The 18,784-nt window shown below is 40.6% G+C and overlaps 1 protein-coding gene across 2 annotated transcripts in view; it reads left to right on the top strand.

Annotated features, from left to right (window-relative positions):
* Nucleotides 1-18,784, top strand: part of Chst9 (carbohydrate sulfotransferase 9) — a 270,592-nt gene that overhangs the window by 30,755 nt on the left and 221,053 nt on the right. For both annotated transcript variants that reach the window (XM_060377647.1, XM_060377648.1), the window contains exon 2: nucleotides 3,156-3,371. In XM_060377647.1, the coding sequence (XP_060233630.1) occupies nucleotides 3,272-3,371 (100 nt within the window). In that variant the 5' untranslated portion in view covers nucleotides 3,156-3,271. The remainder of the gene's footprint in view (nucleotides 1-3,155; nucleotides 3,372-18,784) is intronic.

Genomic DNA, 18,784 nt, shown 5'->3' on the forward strand with positions numbered 1-18,784 from the left:
GCAGTGTTAGAACGGGAGTATGAGAGAAATAGCATAAAAAGGATATCTAAAATACTACCACTTAACTGTCCCTGCAATTATTCACAGCAGTACTTGACTCTAGCCTGGCATCAGCTAGAGTCACCTGGGAATAAGGACCCTCAGCTGAGGACTTGCCCCCATCAGGGTGGCCTGTGGGTGTGTCTGTGAGTCATTTTCTTTATTTATGTATGATGTGGGATGGCCCAAGCCACTCTTGTGGTTCCACCCTAGGGCAGGTGGTCCTGGGGTATGACAGAATGCAAGCGGTTGATGAGGAGGAGGAATCGCTGAAACATAAATAAAATAAAACGAGCAGAAATTTTTAATAAACATTTTTTCATGCAATGGTCAAGATGCACTTTAAAATACTCAAAATCATTTTTCACTAAGAAAATGAAAATTAAACACATACTATCTTACATTCATTATGTTGACTATCACTAAAAACTAGTAAAGTGAAAAAATAAAGACAAAAATGTGAAGACTATGCGCAGGACATGGTTGCACACGAGGCAGGAGGACCAGGAGGACCAGGAATTTAAAGCCAGTCTGGCCTACATAGTGAGACACTTAAATGAAAACAAAGCAAAACAAAAAGGCAAACCAAAGAGAAAACATAAAGAAAGCAAAGCTTGGCACACTGCCAGTAGAAATAGAAAGTAGAACAGCCACTGTGGCTTCCTCAAAAACTTGAAAACAGAATTACCATGTGACCCAGAGGTGAAATTTCTGGAAATATGCCAAGAAGTAGTGCTGGAAGGAGGCTCTTCATGGGATGCTGATGCATCATCTTCGGTGCAGTGTTATTCACAACAGCCATACGGTAGACTGCACCCAAGCCTCCATCACCAAAGTCCACAACTTGTTTACTCATACTGATGAATGGGTAAACAACTGTGGTAACACAATTATAAAATGCTACTTGTCCTTAAACTAGAAGAAAACTTTACAGTCTGAGCAAATCTTAGAGGCATTGTGTTATGCGACACAAGCCGATTGCAAAGGGATCAATACTGAGGCTGCAGAGATGGCTCAGTGGTTCATAGAATTTGTTACTCTTGCAGAGGACCTGGGTTCGGTTCCCAGTACCCATGTTGAGGGCAATGGTCTCATCTCCAATCCCAGATCCTCTTCTGGCCTCTGTGTGCACCAGAAAGGCACATGATGCACCCATACACATACAGACAAACACACACAATAAAAAGAAATAAATCTTCAACAACAACAACCAAACACTGAGGTTTCATTTAGCTGAGGTACTAGAAAGTAGAAAGGTAGCTTCAGGGGCTGATAACAGGGTGCTGGGAATGAGCCAGTCAATGAGAATAGTCTCAGTGTTGCCAGAGAATGCAACTGTAGCTCAAGTAAAAGGCACACTTGATTAAAAGGCACAAATGATTAAAAGGATAAATTGCCTCAGCAGGTTATATTTACATATTTGTGCATATAAATACGTAAGAATGACAATGAAAAAGAAGCCAGGGATTTGAGCAGGAGTGGGGGTGGGCGGGGCATGGGAGGTGCTGGAGTAAGGAACCAAATGGTGAAATGATGTGATGATATTTTCTAATTTTTCAATTATCAAAAATATCAAAGGGGAAAAGAGCAAGCCACCAAGGAAAGCAAGCCAGTAGGCAACATTCCTCAGTGGTATCTCCTTCAGCCCCTGCCTCTAGATGCCTGCTTGCGCTCCTGCCCTGGTTTCTTGTTGGGGTGTTTTATCACACCACAAAAAGCTGATTAATACAGCCTTTCAGTAAGATGCACAGTGTTTTCCCTCAAAGACTCTGCTCAAAGATTTTGATATTTGAGAAAAGAGATCAGCTATAGACATAGCAGTGTGTACTATCTTCACACTGAAGAAACATTTATGCAACTCTGCCTTCCAGAGAGGAAATGTGTGTGGGCCACAAAGCTCATGGGATGGCTTGGATATCATCTTGACAGTGACCTCATTGGCCAGGCTGTTAATAGTTCGGCTGGGGACAGGATCCTCACTTGAGTTTCAAGGAAGACTCATACAGATACTAGCACCTAATGTAGGCTTTTGTGGTTTTATTTTCCTAAAGAGAATGCTCACATTTCCATTAGAGTCTCAGAGGTTGGTATAGCATAGAATGGAATTAAGTTTATATTAAATAAGTTTGTTCAAAGAAAAAGCTGATCTCAATAGGTTTTCTTTTGTTTTATAATTTAAGTAATCTTTCATTGCTGAGGTGGAATTTTATGCTCTCTAATATATTTCATTAATTATTTCTTGTGTGTGTGGGGGGGTGATTTTTAGAACCAAGCCCTTTGCTATTCATACCTTATGCCCACAAAGATTGTAAATTCACTATTTAAATTGGATAACCCTGTTATTTTACCTAAATGAGAAATGCTAGATTAAGCTTTCTAGTATTATACAGACAGTTCTTCTCATCTACTGCTGTGGCCAAAAAGAAGCGTCTGTGCAGAACGTGTGCAGACTTCATCCACAGACCCAAACAACCACACATCAGAATATTCAAAAACAAACAACTGCATCAGAGATGAACCCAGGGCCCTTTCTTCTTGTAATTCCCTAGAGAGTAGAGTGACACAGCCATTAAGATAACATTAACTCTATATCGGGGGCAAAGGGTACATAGAGTAGAGAGGTTTTACAGAGGACCAGAGGAGCAGGGCTACATGTGGATACTGAGTCATTCTTTTTCCCAAAGGTTTGAGCACCTTGCCACCCTTGGATACTAAAGATATGAAGGATTTCTCCAAATCCTACAAGCACATCCTAAAGCTCATTTTCTTTGGTAATCCAGTCTATTTCTTTTCTTTTCTTTTTCCTCCTTACCATCATGGTCAAGTAACCCAGACCTTACCTTGACTCTTCTGACTCTTTCCAACATGAAACAGCTTAAATACAACCATACTCTTCATCTGATTAAATGTTACCCTGTGTTTTATTATGGGCTGGATAAGAGTGAACAGTGTTCCACAGAAAAGATACTAACTTCCCTTGTAGAAGGATTTACTAAAGGATCACCATGTGCTTGAGACAGTGCTGTAGACACGCTTTTTGCTTTTTTGCCATATTTGAACACAAATCCACAAATCCCATCAAACATGTACAATCTGGATTTTTTTTTTATTTCTAGGTTATTCTGTGAACTTATCCTCAGGAGACCAAGAAAATATTGAGACTCCATGGAGAAATAAACCTTGCAGCCTTTCAATTCAGACATGAAAAAAACTGCAGCCATCTGAAGTGGCCATGAACGCCAAACAAGTCTTCCTTTCTGTCCTGCTTTTTGGGACAGTAGGGCTTCTTTTCTTCATGTATTTGCAAGTCTGGATTGAAGAACAGCATACAGGTAATGTGCAGACTGTGTTCTCCCTTTAAATGATAACCATGATGTCCCCTTGGTATTCAATATGTAGTAATATTGATAGAACTTTGGTAAGCCAGAAAGTTCCCAGTGTCCATAATTCAAATACCCAACACGTGTTTATTTCTTTTTTCTGTGTATTTTTAATTTAATTTCTTTACAGCCTGATCTCAGCCCTGTCCCTCTTCTCCTCCCAGTCCCATCCTCATGTCCCTCTCCCCTTATTCCTCCTTTCCTTTTTCTCAGAGAAGAGGAGGCCCCCAAGAGGTACTGATTCAACCTAGCACCTCAAGTCACAGCAAGACTAAGAGCATCTTCTCCCACTGAGGCCAGACAAGGCAGCCCAGGGAAAGGAATCCAATGGCAATCAACAGAATCAGAGATAGCTTTTACTTCCATTGTTAGGGGACCCACATGATGAACATGCTGTACATCTGCTACATATGTATAGAAGGTCTATGCCATGCATGCTCTTTAGTTGGCCGTTTAGTCTCTATGAGCCCCCATGGACCCAGGTTTATTCTGTACGTCTTTTTGCAGTCCTTGACCCCTTCAGCTCTCCTATCCTTCCTCCCACTCTTCCATAATACTCCCTGGACTTAGAACTTGGCTTCTTGTTTGGTGGTTTCCATCAGCTGCTGGATGAAGCCTCTCAGCAGACAGTTACGCTAGGCTCCTGTCTGCAAGCATAGTAGAGTATCATTAACAGTGACAGAGGTTGGCTCTCTCCCACAAGGTGAGTCTCAAGTTGGGCTAGTCATTGTTTTGCCATTCCCTCAATCTCTATTCCATATTTACTTCTACACTTCTTATAGGCAAGACACATTTTGGGTTGAAAGTTTTATTGGTGGGATGGTGTCCCTCTGTTCTCTCTCCCCATCCTCATCACCCTCCTCTGCTCTCTAGCCTCCTCATCCCCACCCCTGTTACCCTTCCCACCCCCTCTCTCACCAAGTTCCCTCCCTCCATCTGCTTCAGAAATATATTGTGTTTCCTGTTCTGAGTGAGATCCAAGCGTCTTCCCTTGGTACTCGTTGGCTATTTTGGGTCTATGGATTATATCATGGTTACCCTGTACTTTACAGCTAATATCCAGTTATAAGTGAGCGCATACCGTGAGTGTCTTTCTGGGTCTGGGTTAACACAGTATAATCTTTTCCAGTTGTAGCCATTTGCCTGCAAATTACATGACGTCTTTGTTTTTAATAGCTGAGAGGTATTTCATTGTGTACCACATTTTCGTTATCTACTCTTCAGGGGAGGGACATCTAGGTTGTTCACAGAATCTGGCTATTTTCAATAAAACTGCTATGAAGATTGTTGAGCCAATGTCCTTGAGGTAAAGTGGAGCATCTTTTGGGTATATGCCCAGGAGTGGTATAGCTGGGTCTTGAAGTAGGGTTATTCCCAATTTTCCGAAAGAGCACCAGATTGATTTCCACAGTAGTTGTACAAGTTTGCACTCCCACCAACAATGGAGGAGTGTTCCTCTATCTCCACAACCTTGCCAGCATGTGCTGTGACTTGATTTTTTTTAAATTCCCCTAACTTATTTATTATTTCATTTAATAAATAAAACAAGGATTTGTGGGAAGCAATTCCAATGCAGTAGAGACAAGGATCATTTGTAGAAAATCATTTGTGGAAAAAGCTTTTTTTTTTTTCATTATCATTATGTTCTCTGCCAGGCTTGGAGATTACTATGTAAATTAGAATAGCCTCATATTCAAAGAGATTCACTTGAGTAACCATTTTGACAATCAAGTAGCCATTTTGACAGGTGTAACATGAAATCTCTGAGTCATTTTGATTTGCATTTCCCTGATGACAAAGGATGCTGAACATTTATTTTTTTTTAATTTATTTATTATTTATTACAATTTAATCACTTTTGTATCATGGCTGTAGCCCCTCTTTCATCGCTTCCCAGTCCCACCCATTCTCCCTCTTCTCCTCCATGCCCCTCCCCTAGTCTACTTATAAGAAAGAACCCCATCCCCTTCTATCGGACCCTAGCCTATCAGGTCTCATCAGGACTGGATGCATTGTCTTCCTCTGTGGCCTGGCAAGGCTGCATCCCCCAGGGAGAGGTGATCAAAGAGCCAGCCACTGAGTTCACGCCAGAGACAGACCTGCTCCCCTTTCTAGGGAACCTACTTGGAGACTGAGCTGCCTATGGACTACATCTGAGCACAGGTTCTAGGTCCTCACCATGCATGATCCTTGGTTGGAGTATCAGTCTCTTCAGGGCCCCCTAGGCCCAGAGTTTTTGGCTCTATTTGTCTCCTTGTGGAGCTCCTGTACCTCCCAGGTCTTTCTAGCTCCCCCTTCTTTTACAAGATTCCCTGCACTCTGCCCAAAGTTTGGCTATGAGTCTCAGCATCTACTTCAATATCCTGATCAGTAGAGTCTTTCAGAGATCCTCTGTGGTAGGCTTCTGTCCTGTTCCCTGTCTTCTGCTTCTTATGTCTATCCTGTCTGCCCTTTTGAACATTTCTTTAAGTACTTCTCAACCATTACAGATTCCTTTATTGAGAATTCTGTTTAGCTCTCTACTGCATTTTTAATTGGGTTATTTGATTTGTTGGTATTTAATTTCTTGAGTTCTTTATATATTTTGGATAGTAGCCCTTTAACAGATGTAGGGTGAGGGAAGATCTTTTCCCATTTTGTAGGCTGCTGTTTTCTTCTATTGACAGTGTCCTTTGCCTTGCAGAAGCTTTTGAGTTTCCTGAGGTTCCATTTACCACTTGTTGATCTTAGTGCCTGACTGTGTGTTGGAATTTTGATTGTAATTGCATCAGTGGAATTTTGACGTGGATTGCTTTTGGTAAAACGGTTATTTTTACTACGCTAATCCTACTGATACACAAGCATGGAGCATCTTTCCATCTTATGATATCTTCTTCAGTTTCTTTCTTAAGAGGCTTGAAGTTCTTGTCATACAGGTCTTTCACTTGCTTGGTTAAAGTTACGCCAAGATATTTTATATTTTTTTGTGGCCATTGTGAAGGGTGTTGCTTCCCTAATTTCTTTCTCAGCCTATTCATTGTTTGTATAAAGGAGAGCTAGGGCTATTAATTTTTTTTTTTTTTTTAGTTTATTTTGTACCCAGCCACTTTGCTGAAGTCATTTATCAGCTGTAGCAGTTCAGGGTAGAATTTTGGGGATGACTTATGCATACTATCTTATTATCTGTGAATAGCCAATACTTAGATGTCTTCCTTTCCAAATTGTATTTCCTTAATCTTTAGTTGTCTTATTGCTCTAGCTAGAAATTCAAGTACTATGTTGAATAGATATGGAAAGAATGGGCAGGCTTGTCTTGTCCCTTATTTTAGTGGAATTACTTTAAGATTCTCTCCAACTAATTTGATGTTGGCTCTTGGCTTGCTGTGTATTACCTTTATTGTATTTAGGTATGTACCTTGTATCCAAGATCTCTCTAATATGTTAACATGAAAGGGTGGCATATTTTGTCAAAGGCTTTATTTTAAGTGTCTACTGAGATGATTATGTCGGGTTTTTTTTTCAATTTGTTTATATGGTGAATTACATTGATGGATTTTATTTTACTGAATCACCCATGCATGCCTGGGTTAAAACCTGCTTGACCATAGTGGATGAGATCTTTGATGTGTTCTTGGATTCTGTTTGCAAGTATTTTATTGAATATTTTTGCATCAATGCTCATAAGGGACATTGGTCTGAAATTCACTTTTTGTTGAGTCTTTGTGTGGTTTAGGTATCAGAGTGACTGTAAGCTCATAGAATGAGTTTGGTAGTGTTCCTTCTGTTTCTATTTTGTGGAACAGTTTGAAGAGTAATGGTGTTAGCTCTTCTTTGAATATCTGGTAGGATTCTGCACTAAAACCATGTGGGACTGGGCTTTTTTTTTTTTTTTCAGTTATAGGACTGTTATAAACTGTGTATCAGATCTTGATTTTTTGATTTAACTCTACACCTGGCTCTTAAAAGAAGTAAAGTTTACAAACCAGTGGCCTTTTCCTCAGTGCTCACACTGCAGTTAGTGTAGTATCAAAGGGGAGCCTCCTGGTCTCATTAGCACAACATCACTGTCTTTTTTGCAAACCACCTATAGGACTTTTATTCCCTCTCAGATCTGCCCATGTTATACCCAGTTTGCGAGCCCCCAAAAGATCTCCAGGAATCGACTCCGTTGCAAAACACATGAGAGTCTTTTTATTGTAAATTACAAGCTGCAGCTTGGGCTTACATAGCCCCACCGCCGAAGTGGTGGGAGCTGAGCGCCCCGCCCCAGGTTAGTTGGGTGATTTATAGATTCTGGTCTATCCCAGCATGCCCAAGGCAGGAGCAATTCCTGCCTGGCAAGCATCTATTGGTCAAGATGTTACATTTTGAATCTATTGGCTATAGGAAGGTTCCCAGACCATTAATGACCAGGTGTTCCTCCCTAGGGGGAGGGTCCAGTTTCCTAGCAACTGTATCTCTAGTGGGTGGGGAAAGAACGCAGCGAGGTAGCTCTCCCCTCAGGAATTTACTAACTGCTATACCGCACCTACTCTACCGTCTTAATGTCTTAATGATCGCTGCTACTCGCTACTACTTTATCTTTTTGTCTCTCACCCACTGATCTGCACCAAGCTCAAACAGGACCAAAATATATGGGGAATCTCTTTTAATTCCTATTTTTTTATATTGATACACAACATCAACATGAAAATTTTTCATACATTTGCTGTTAAGTGGAGGTTGAAATACCTTCATATAAAGTGCTAATAGCAAGAATTTTTGATTTGGCAGGACATAATATTTCTATCATAACTTTCCATTATTACCAATATATATCAAAAGTGACCACTGATACTAAGTGAATAAATGGATAAGCTGTGTTTCAATAAAACTTTATTTACAAGAGATGATAGGCCAAATTTGGCCATTCAGTTTAAAATGCCTTTACATAGATGGTATTCAGTGACTGTTAAAATGGGTTATAATTATAATTAAAATTATACTACTAACAGGAATGTCAGAGAACAGTCTTCCTCATGGCCACATGCTCATGATCCTTACTTACTTCCTCCTCTCCAGCTTCCTCCCCTCCAGATATATCTCCTGTGTCTTTCTGTTCCTCTCCACCCATGGTCCCTCTCAGACCCCAAATAATAAATTAATAGCAATCACTATTAATTTATTAATAGTGATTAATATTACTATTAATCACTATTAATAGTGATTAACAAAAGCCCCACCTACCTCTCTTCTGCCCAGTGAAAGGCTTTAGCATTTTTATTAGCCAATCAATTTTAAATTAGGTAAATCAAGGATTACACAACAAAGACAGATATGAATGAGAATGTGCTCCTCTGGGCTGTAACCAGATCTTGGAGATCAGTAATTATCATTAGAATACATAGCTCCAGGCCAACCTCCAACACTTGAGACCTTTGGCTTGGAGGCTACAGATTGATTTCTGTGTTTCTGTCTTTTTTTTTTTTTTTGGACTGTCATTTGGGCTATTAGTGATTGCTATTAATTTATTAACCTGCTACCATATCAATAAAGGACATAGACACCTGACTGAATTTTAGTAAGCTTTATTTCAACCTGGGGTTGGGCAGATATTAATTCCCTAAACTACCTCATTATCTCTCAGTCCTGCATCCTATGTCATTTGCTTTAACCATTCCTAGCTGGGCTACTTCCCATTCAAAATAATATAAACACTTGCACTTTATTTCTGTCTGGGCTGCTTCTCTCCAGCCACACCGATCCTCAGAGTAAATTCTCCCAACCACATGGTTCTTCTTCATGCTAAACCATGATTCTTCCTCTTTATAGTCTCTGCTCTTCTCCTCTCCTCTACTCTCATATCCCCTCCCATGACCCTTATGTCCCTCAAACCATGGCCCCGCCTACATCAGTTCTGCTTGTCCAGATGTAGGCATTTATTCAGCCAATCATGGATAATCTTTTTGAGTACGTGAGGGTTTGAGTACTTGAGAACAGTAAGAATTTCGGGGGGCAAGCAATTAACATCTGAATTATGGTGGCTCTCAATCTAGCCCCACATTGGACTTTTCTAAAAAATAAAATACTCTAAAATTCCATACTAAATCTTTTTAAAATGCCCTGACATTCTGGTAAAGGATGATGAAGACACAGTCTTGTGGAAATGAAGTGTAAATCAGATGACAGAGAAATGAAAACTTGTCCATGCATCATATGCTAGACAGTTGCTTTACAGTAGCCATGTTTTCCTTTCCTTAAGCATTTATTTATTTGCATGTTTGTATGGGCATGTGGTATGTATGTGTGTGCAAATGCATGTTCAAATATATGTAAGCGTTAGTGTGTACAAGGGTTCATGTGTTTAGAGTGAAAATAAATATGAGCCCAGGCAATGAATTCAGAGATCTTCCTCTTTCCCTGGCAAGGTTCTTGCTGAGCCTGGAGCTCATGATTTGACTAGTCTAGCTAGCTAGCTTGCCTGAAGCATTCTTGATTCCACCTCTTAACTCCTGGGGTCACGGTTAAGCCACCATTACACTTGGATGTTTTTGTGGGTTCTGGGGAATCTCAACTCTGGTCTTCACGTTTATGTAGCATATGGTTTATCTATTCAGCCATTCCCACAGCTCCATTTTTAATACTTAATTTAAAATATCCATTTGTGCATTTTGTTGATGTTTTTATAAATTTTATTTTAAAAACTGTTTTTTTTGCAGTTAAGAGCTTAAGTTTACTAATCAGAAAGGTATGGGAGTTCAGCTGTCCAGCTCATGCCCTTCTCTTTAGCTCTGTGATCTGAGCATAATCTTTAGCCTTTCTGAGACTCAGTTTTGTGATCTCTAAAATGGAAGTAACACTTCCCATGTAGTGAGGGATGAAGTGGGTGAAATTTTGTAAGAAATTACTTAAGGACAAATGGGGCTATTCGGTAAGATGCCAAGCCAAGAGGACCCTTCCTTTATATGAAGATGAGAGACCTGAGCTTCAGTGGTGCTTGAAGAAACCTGTTTGCCAAGCACTCCACATAGGGCCTGGCAACAGAAGTTTCTGGCTCCAGCCTCTTATCCTCACAGAGAAAGAGGCTGGGCACCCACAGACTTGTATGTTCTGAGCTGTGTAATTAAGACTCAGTTCCAGCTCACAAGGACTGGATACTGCCCAGTCTTGTACCTCGACTGATGAAGAAACAAAATTAAAAAGTAAAAATGAAGTCCTCAGTCCTAGCTCTAGGTGGAATGGTTGGGAGAGTCTGTTTAATGTCAGGCTAGTCTGGTTGCTCACGTGGAAGTTGCAAGGGGAGTGACAGGAGTGGATTCAGGGAGGATCACTGCCTTGCCATAAATCCTGCCTCTACAAGCCACCACCAAAGCCAGGCAGGCAATCCGTCAGCAGTACGTCCCTAGGACTCCACAGTGGCAGGTACCAAACAGTGTTTGGAATGCAAGGGTATTACCACTGTAATATTACCCCTGTCCGTGACCTAGAAAAAATATTTTTCTCAAGCATACTAGCCCCATAAAAAGTAGAAGACAAAAATGGCTGTGTACCCAGGCAACACATTGATACTCAAGGGCAATCTATTGGGACAGAAGCAAAAGGTCCCTCCATGATGGGACAAAATAATGAGTTGGGTCAAAGAGAAAGAGCCCAGTCAGTAATGAAACTGTAAAGCAGATAGAAGCTCTGGAAAGAGTGCATCTAAGAAAGGGTGCACTAAAAAACCATGGAGGTAGGAATCCTGATCAGGCACAGAGCACAGGCCAGCAGAGGTCATTCAGGATATATCATTTCTCCTGCTTAATGCCTAAAATTCAATAACAGTGCATATGGTGTGGAACTGTTTTGTGTGTGTCACAGGAGAGAAGAGACATGGTCTCAGATTTAGAGAGACCACTTCTCAAATCCCACCTGCTGTGGGTTTGATGTTTCCACCAAAATTATTGTCTAAATGTAATTCCCAATATGGAGACAATGAGGGTGATTCTAAATCTAATGGTACCTGGTGGTCAGCTGTTCCGGGAGAAGTAATTAGAGACAAATGAGGGCACAAGCATGGATGCCCTAACCCAGCAGTCCTGTGCCTTCCTGAGAAGAGGGAGCCTGCTAGTCCACGCAGTCCTGCTTGTTACGTGATACACTACTCTGCCTACTCCAAAGCTTCTCCACCAGGGAAATAAAAACATTCCTCACTACTTCAAGCTGCCTAAACTTGAACTTCCTAGTCTGTGGAACCTGTGAGCTCGGCAAACCTTTTAACATCATCCCATCAGACATATCCAGTTACAAGCTCAGTCACATTTTTGAAAAATATAAATCTAATTGCTTCACTCCATTTAGAACATTCATGATCTGCCATTGTCTTTCACGGTACCTGACCGTGAGGCACACAGAGAAGACTGGCTTATAGCTACATCCTCCACACCTCTTCTTCTTCCAGCCCAATACCTTGCTGACTCCATGCTCACAACTTCAGAGCCCAAGATATGTGTCTTACCTCCTAGGCCTCATCCTTAGAACTCAGCTCTAATTTCTTTTTCTTGGATCTCTCTGCAGATCAATCACCCTGACTAATATATCTCAGCTCACCCTCCCAACAGCACAGAGCCTAATGCGGGACAGATGTTCCACTGCCTTGCCGTGTAGGTGAAAAAATAATATGTGTGTTGATTTTCCAAGACCCTGGCCAAATGTTCCCATAGACTTGTTTCAGTATTCCTGGGGACCAAGTTCCACACTTGAAAGCATCCATTGGCCTACAAAAGCATCCTTTGAGAGTTCTCTGTATTAATTAGTAGAACTTGCATCCTGTCTTCTGCCACCTCACTCATCCTGTATCTTTGACCCTTCTATCAGGCAGTCTGATCTTTTCCATAGAGAATGAAGCCTCATATTTTTAAGCCATTTCATGAAAAAGATGATCCAAGTCACTCTCAGAATTCATAACATTTGTCTAGGTTCCATTTACAGTCCAGGTGTGTGGCTTTCCAGAGTTCACATGAATAAGATTTACTACCAAGTAGTAATGTGGTAATACATATATTTTAAATTCAAAGCAGGGAAACTAAATTTGAATCTCATCTGATACTTTTCATTATTTCTTTTCCTGAAATATTCAACTATGAAGTTTAATCTCAACCTTTCAAAAATAAAGAAATTTCCTAAGATATCAATTATAGAACCCTTTATAAATAACCTCTAAGCATTTTTATTCAAGACCAATCATTTTAGATACTTACTGATGATGTTTCTATATGTCTATTGTAAATACACCAACTCTTATTTTTCTTTTATATATTTAAATATATATATTTCCTCAGACTTCTACCAATTTTTTTTCCTGACATGCACCAAATACGTGCTGATATCTGTACTTAGATTAAGAATTGTCATTATTAAAACTCAACATCAACTGTTTTGCTAAATGTTATCATTAATATCCATGAAAAAAAATCATATAACTAAACTCTTACCTGAGTTGGATTAAGCTTGAGTGATGACAGTGTATGTTATTCATGCGTGAGGACATCAGCGCAACCTCCAGCACCATTACCTAAGTCAGTTAGTAAACCAGCAAGCTAACTGTTTTAGTTTGCTTTCTGTTGTGACAAAATGCTGACCAAAAGCACCCTGGGGAAGAAAGGGTTATTAGGCTACAAGTCACAGTCATGGAGAGACCTCTCACATCAATTAGCAGTTAGGAAAATGCTCCACAGGCATACCTGCCAGGCAATCCGATGGAGGCAATTCTTCAGATGAGATTCCCTCTCCCCAAGTATGCATTGGTGTGGATCAATTGACAAAAACTAACTATGACACTAACAGGTAGTAAATGGTTATCAAAACTTAATATCCCATTTAAAAATGGCCGTCGGGCCTATTGACACCAGAACTCCAGATGCTCAGGCAGAGAGATAATAAGTTTGAGATGGGCCTTGCGTACATAATGAGCTCAAGACTGGTCTGGACTATACAGTGAAAGCCTATTTCAAAAGAAAATGGGGTTCACTCTCTGGTTCTGTAGAACTCTGGTCTCACAGACGTATTGGCCATGCCTCTTATGGACAATGATGTGATTTTTCTGTAGTCAAGGTCCTATTCAAGTGCCACATCCCACATCAAGATAACCAAAGCAAGGAAGTGACAGCTTCCTTCCCAGTGCTGAACACACATCAGTTCCACATTAATTCTCCTGTAATCTTTAAGTATGGGAGCAAAAGAAAACCTCCGGAAGTGTGAGGCGGGAGACTGTCCCTCCCTACTTTCTCTGACCGCTGATTCCGGTTTTCAGTCTGTGCTTCTTGTAAACTCTGAAGAGACTCACTTTGCTTTCACTTTCAAACTCTTTCTCTTAGTTTTAGCCTCTAAAGTTTTGCTTCTAGATTGTTATCATATAATTCTTTTCTCTCAAGATTCTCCAATGACAGAATATATTCTTTGCCTCCAAAAATCAGGCTGCTGCTCCTGGCTGTGAGACTGTGAAATTGTTAGTCCTTTTTTTTTTTGTGTGTGTGTGTGTGTGTACCTGAACTACATCAGAGCCGCTGTTAGTGTGGGAGGGAATCATCGTTTCACAGGACTAAGACTGCTTTTTGTTAAAAACCTTCTCATTTGAATTGCTTCCCCTGATTTTGCTCAGTGTGCTCAATGAAAAAAAAAAAATATAAGAGCTTACTCTTGCTGCCTTCACCTGGACACTGCCATGCTTGCCCCTGTCAGGGCCTTTCTGTCAGATGTTTCTTTTCCTGAAACACATTTCCTCTGCTGTTTGCATGGCTGAGTTTTCCATTATCCTGTAGAATGCAGTTTGAATGTTCCTACAAATCCTAAAGTAAGTGACCCTAATCTTTCATCTCCTCTACCTGTTTTGTCTGTTTTGTGCTTAGATCAGTGTCTATCAAGTTTTTTGTACTTACATGTGATCTTGTCCTCGTGATAATATACAGGCTTCCCCAAGGAGGAGGCCTTGTGCTTGGTGACGAATGCCTTTCCTTCTTGTTGCCTTCCCTGGCCTCCAGATGTAAATGTGGTCAGCCCTCACTTTGGTCTGCGGTCCTCTCGTCCTACATAGTCAACATTAATTCTCAATTACCCAGCCTCAATTACCCAGCTGAAGGCACTGGTCTTGGGGTGGAGGTGGATAGGAAGGGAGGAGACATTAAAGAGAGAACTCCAGAAAATGTTTATGTTTTGGATCCATGTCTTCCAAGGTTCTAAAGTGTCCCTGTTCTTCTAGAACACTTAGTCATGCTCAGTAAGCAGCCATCATTCCTGGAGGGGAGTCGCTAATTTCCAAGGGGCCTCATCATGGATCCAAATAACTTGGTTTGACCTATGTGATAGAGTAAATCAGGAAATGACACTGAAGATTCTCTCATCAGTGCTTTGAATTCTTTTAATAGCACAGATTTCGAGGTGCTGCCTGCTCAACACAATGTGGAAGCTTGGCACCAGGTACTTTACTACGTACATAATAAATACTGGCTGGATGAGCAAATTCATGCCCCAAGGGCTCCTGCTACCTAAGGGGGAATGTGAGGCTGGCGGCCACCTCTGCTCTTTTTCAGAAGTGAAAGTGCTTCTCCAGGGATACCCCGAAATGTTTCCATTGGGATCAGAAATGTGTCATCTGAAAGAAAGTGTAAAGTACATACACAAGGAATTATTTCTCTACCAAATACATTACCTGGAAAGGTTCAATTTTTATTCTTTTTGAATTTTGTTTTTAATAAATTTGAAATGTGTTTTTAATAAAAGCTGAGTTATTGATATTGAAAAGAAAAATGAAAACTCAAAAGGGGGCATGGATGGCCAGCACCTGTTATCCAAGCACTTGGAGGATTGCCGCCGTGAGCTCAAGGCCAATTTGGTTACATATTGAGTTCCAGGACATTCTGGGCTGCAGAGTGAGACTCAGTCTCAAAACAACAACACAACTTAAATGAATCACCCAGTTGGTCTTTTAGAGTCCTTTATGCCGGTGAATTTCTGGAAGCTTCATTGTACATTTAAGAGATTTTTTACAAAGTCTCAGAAGCTTGAGCCCCTCACTTCTAACCTGTTCTAACCTGTTTTATGACCTCATTTAATTGATCCCTCTAGATTCCATTTATCCTTCATATTTTCAACTTTCACACATTTCTGACGGTCCTGAGAGAGCAACATACTAAATTGGATGATTATTCCTGCATGCTTGGGTATGTCTCTGTAGTTGTTAACTCAAGTGTGTATCATTTTTCACATCCATAGCCTCATATGCAAGGCGTATATCTACATAAACACTTTCACAACTTGATCCTTTTTTCCATTGAACAGTAAGTCTGGGGGATTTGTTTATATTCTGAATAACTCCAGTTTATTCACTGAACTGCTATAATCTGTCTGTTCATGACTCTGAGAGTTTCTAGACATGAATGAGTTGTATGTTCTCCAAAAGTCTACCAGCTCCACAATTCCTTCTGTGACATAATTATCTTTCCTGTGCTCACTGCAGTCCACATTAGGATTCTGTAAGACACTACATATGTTCAGTGGTAAGTCTAGTAAAAGATGCACAGGGATGTTTATTTCAACACATTTGTTTCCAATCAGAAACACAGTGGTAAGATGTGAGTGTGAGACACAGAGACAGGGCAGTCTGTCTTTGCTTACTGGTGTGCCAGGAGTAGTCAACAGTCGATGGAAAATCAATTGAAATAATTACCAAGTCATTAGTGTGGCCTTTGAGTGTGAGTGCAAAGACCTCACTCACTAAATTATTCACAGCAATAGACAAGTTAAGTTCTACTAAGCGAGTATTGATACAGTCTGTAATACCACCTAGTCCAAACTCTAATTTTCCTAAAAAATCCTCTCTTTCAAACACCAGAACATCATCTGGTCCCAGAAGCTTCCTTTCACAGAAAGGCAACTGAGAGGCTTAAGTTTGCAGACCTAGTGAGTAACAGACCTGCACCAGAACTGAACCACTACTTCCTCCCTTCTCTCCTCTTTCCCTCCCTTCCTCCCTCTCTCTCCCTCCCTCCCTCCCTCCTTTCCTCTTTCTGTCCCTCCCTCTCCCCAACCCACCCACCCCAGTCTCCCTCCCCCTCTCCCCCTCTCTCCCTCCTCTTTTGCCTTTCTTTCTCCCCTCTCTCTCCTCCCTTTCCCCCTTTCTATTTCTCTCTCCTCCTCCTTCCATCCCTCTCTAGCATTCTTCTCCTTTTCTCTTTTCCTCCCTCCCTTCCTCCCTCCCCATACCCTTTCCTCTATCACTCTCCTCTTGGTTTCCTTTTCTGCTGGATTTCCAAGAGTACTGCAAACAATTATTTATTTTCCATAGTGTCCAGAATGTATTCAGTCACAAACCTGGATAGAAAGACGAGCAGGAAGATATGTCAGTGTGAATGATAAGTTTCTTCTCCCCTTATGCCTCTCCCCTAGTCCACTGATAGAGGAGGACCTCCTCCCCTTCCATCTGACCCTAGCCTATCAGGTCTCATCAGGGATGGCTGCATCATCTTCCTTTGTGGCCTAGCAAGACTGCCCCCACCCCAAGGGAGAGGTGACTAAAGAGCTGGACACTGAGTTCGTGTCAGAGACAGCCACTGATCCCCTTACCAGGGAACCCACTTGGAAATTGAGTAGCCTAAGGGCTTCATCTGATCAGGCAGTCTAAATCCTCTCCACACATGGTCCTTGGTAGGAACATTGTTCTCTGCAGGCTCCCCAGGGCCCAGACAGAAAGATCTGGAGGGGACAGAAGTTCCACAAGGAGACAAACAGAGCCAAAAAATTCTATATCCCCTTTAAATCGGATTATTTGTTTTTTGGATATCTGATTTCTTTAGTTCTTAATATATTTTAGATACTAGCAATATTAATATTATATTAATCATTATTAATTATTATATTATATTAATAATATAATAATAATATATTAATATATTTTAGATACTAGTCCTCTTACTATAATATATTTTAGATACTAGTCCTTTTCCTATTCTGTAGGCTTCTACTTTGTATAAATTATGGTGGCCTTTGCCTTACAGAAGTTTTTCAGTTTTATGAGGTCTCATTTATTAATTGTTGATCTTAGAGCCTGAAATAATGGTGTTCTATTCAGAAAGTGTTTTCCTGTGTCAATGAGTTCAAGGCTATTCCGTTGCTAAGGCTGTATATAGGTGGCTCTCCAGAAATGACAGCAAGGCCTCATTCCTGAAGATAATACTGACACAACTCATTGAACATGAAGATGTCAAGCTGTTGGCTACACACAGAACCTTCATCCCTATATTCTAGTGTCAGTGGCAGAGGATGGCATTCTTCATGCTACCGAAAGAGCCAAGTAAACAACAAAGCAGCCTGTGGTCTACAATGGAGTACTGCCTACAGGAGTAATGGTGCCACAAAATTTGTGGGAGTAAACAACCAATAACTGATTTGACTTAAGGGCAATTATGTAAGTTGGAACCCATACCAAACACTGCTTGGCTAACCAAGAACCAGAGACTAGACTGCCCACGCACCTAATGTAAACCAAATAATACTACTGATCTAAAGAAAGAAAAAAAAATGTAGTAAAATAGTGGTAAAATGACTCTTAATGATATTCTGCTGTACTCATAGATTACTGCCTTGTTTACCTCTCATCAGAGAAGCCTCCTCTTGCAGCACACGGAAACAAATGTAGAGACGCACAACCAGACATTACTCAGAGAGTGAGAGACCTTATTCTAAGAGATGTATGAGAGATACTCGTTCCAATCCCTTTCCTCGGAGCTCAAGGAACCCTGTGGGAAAGGAGGGGAAAGAATGCAAAAGCCAGAGGGAATAGAAGACACCAAGAAAATATAGCCCTCTAAATCAACATGAGCAAAGCTCATATGACCTCACAAAGACTGAGGCAGCATGCACAGGGCCTGTATAGTCTGCACCAGGTCCTGCATGTATGTAAACTTTCAGTTTAGGTGTTTTTTTGTGGGATTCCTGAGTGTGAGGAAAAGTGGGTGTCTGATGCTTCTGCCTTCTCTTGGACTCTTTTCCTTCCTTGGTTTATTTCATCCAGCTTTGATATGATAGTTTTTATTTTATCATATTATATTTTATCTTAAAAAGAGAGAGAGAGAAAGAAAGAAAGAAAGAAAGAAAGAAAGAAAGAAAGAAAGAAAGAAAGAAAGAAAGAAAGAAGAAAGGAAAGACTGGCCATGAGTTGTATAGAGGGTAACAACGTAACTATCATTTATAGCTGCAGTGACAGGGAAAAATCAATTTTCTCCAATGGACTGACACTGGATATGTCAATCACTCCAGGGAAGGCCTCATATTAAGGGATAGTTGACCAAAATGTAATGGACTCTAGAGTTGTGTTTTCTTTGTTTTATGGCTTTCTTTTCTTTTTTTTCTTTTTTCTTTGTATGTGCTTTTAT

Source organism: Meriones unguiculatus, chromosome 2, assembly GCF_030254825.1.
Source record: "Meriones unguiculatus strain TT.TT164.6M chromosome 2, Bangor_MerUng_6.1, whole genome shotgun sequence".
In the NCBI taxonomy this organism is placed as follows: Eukaryota; Metazoa; Chordata; class Mammalia; order Rodentia; family Muridae; genus Meriones; species Meriones unguiculatus.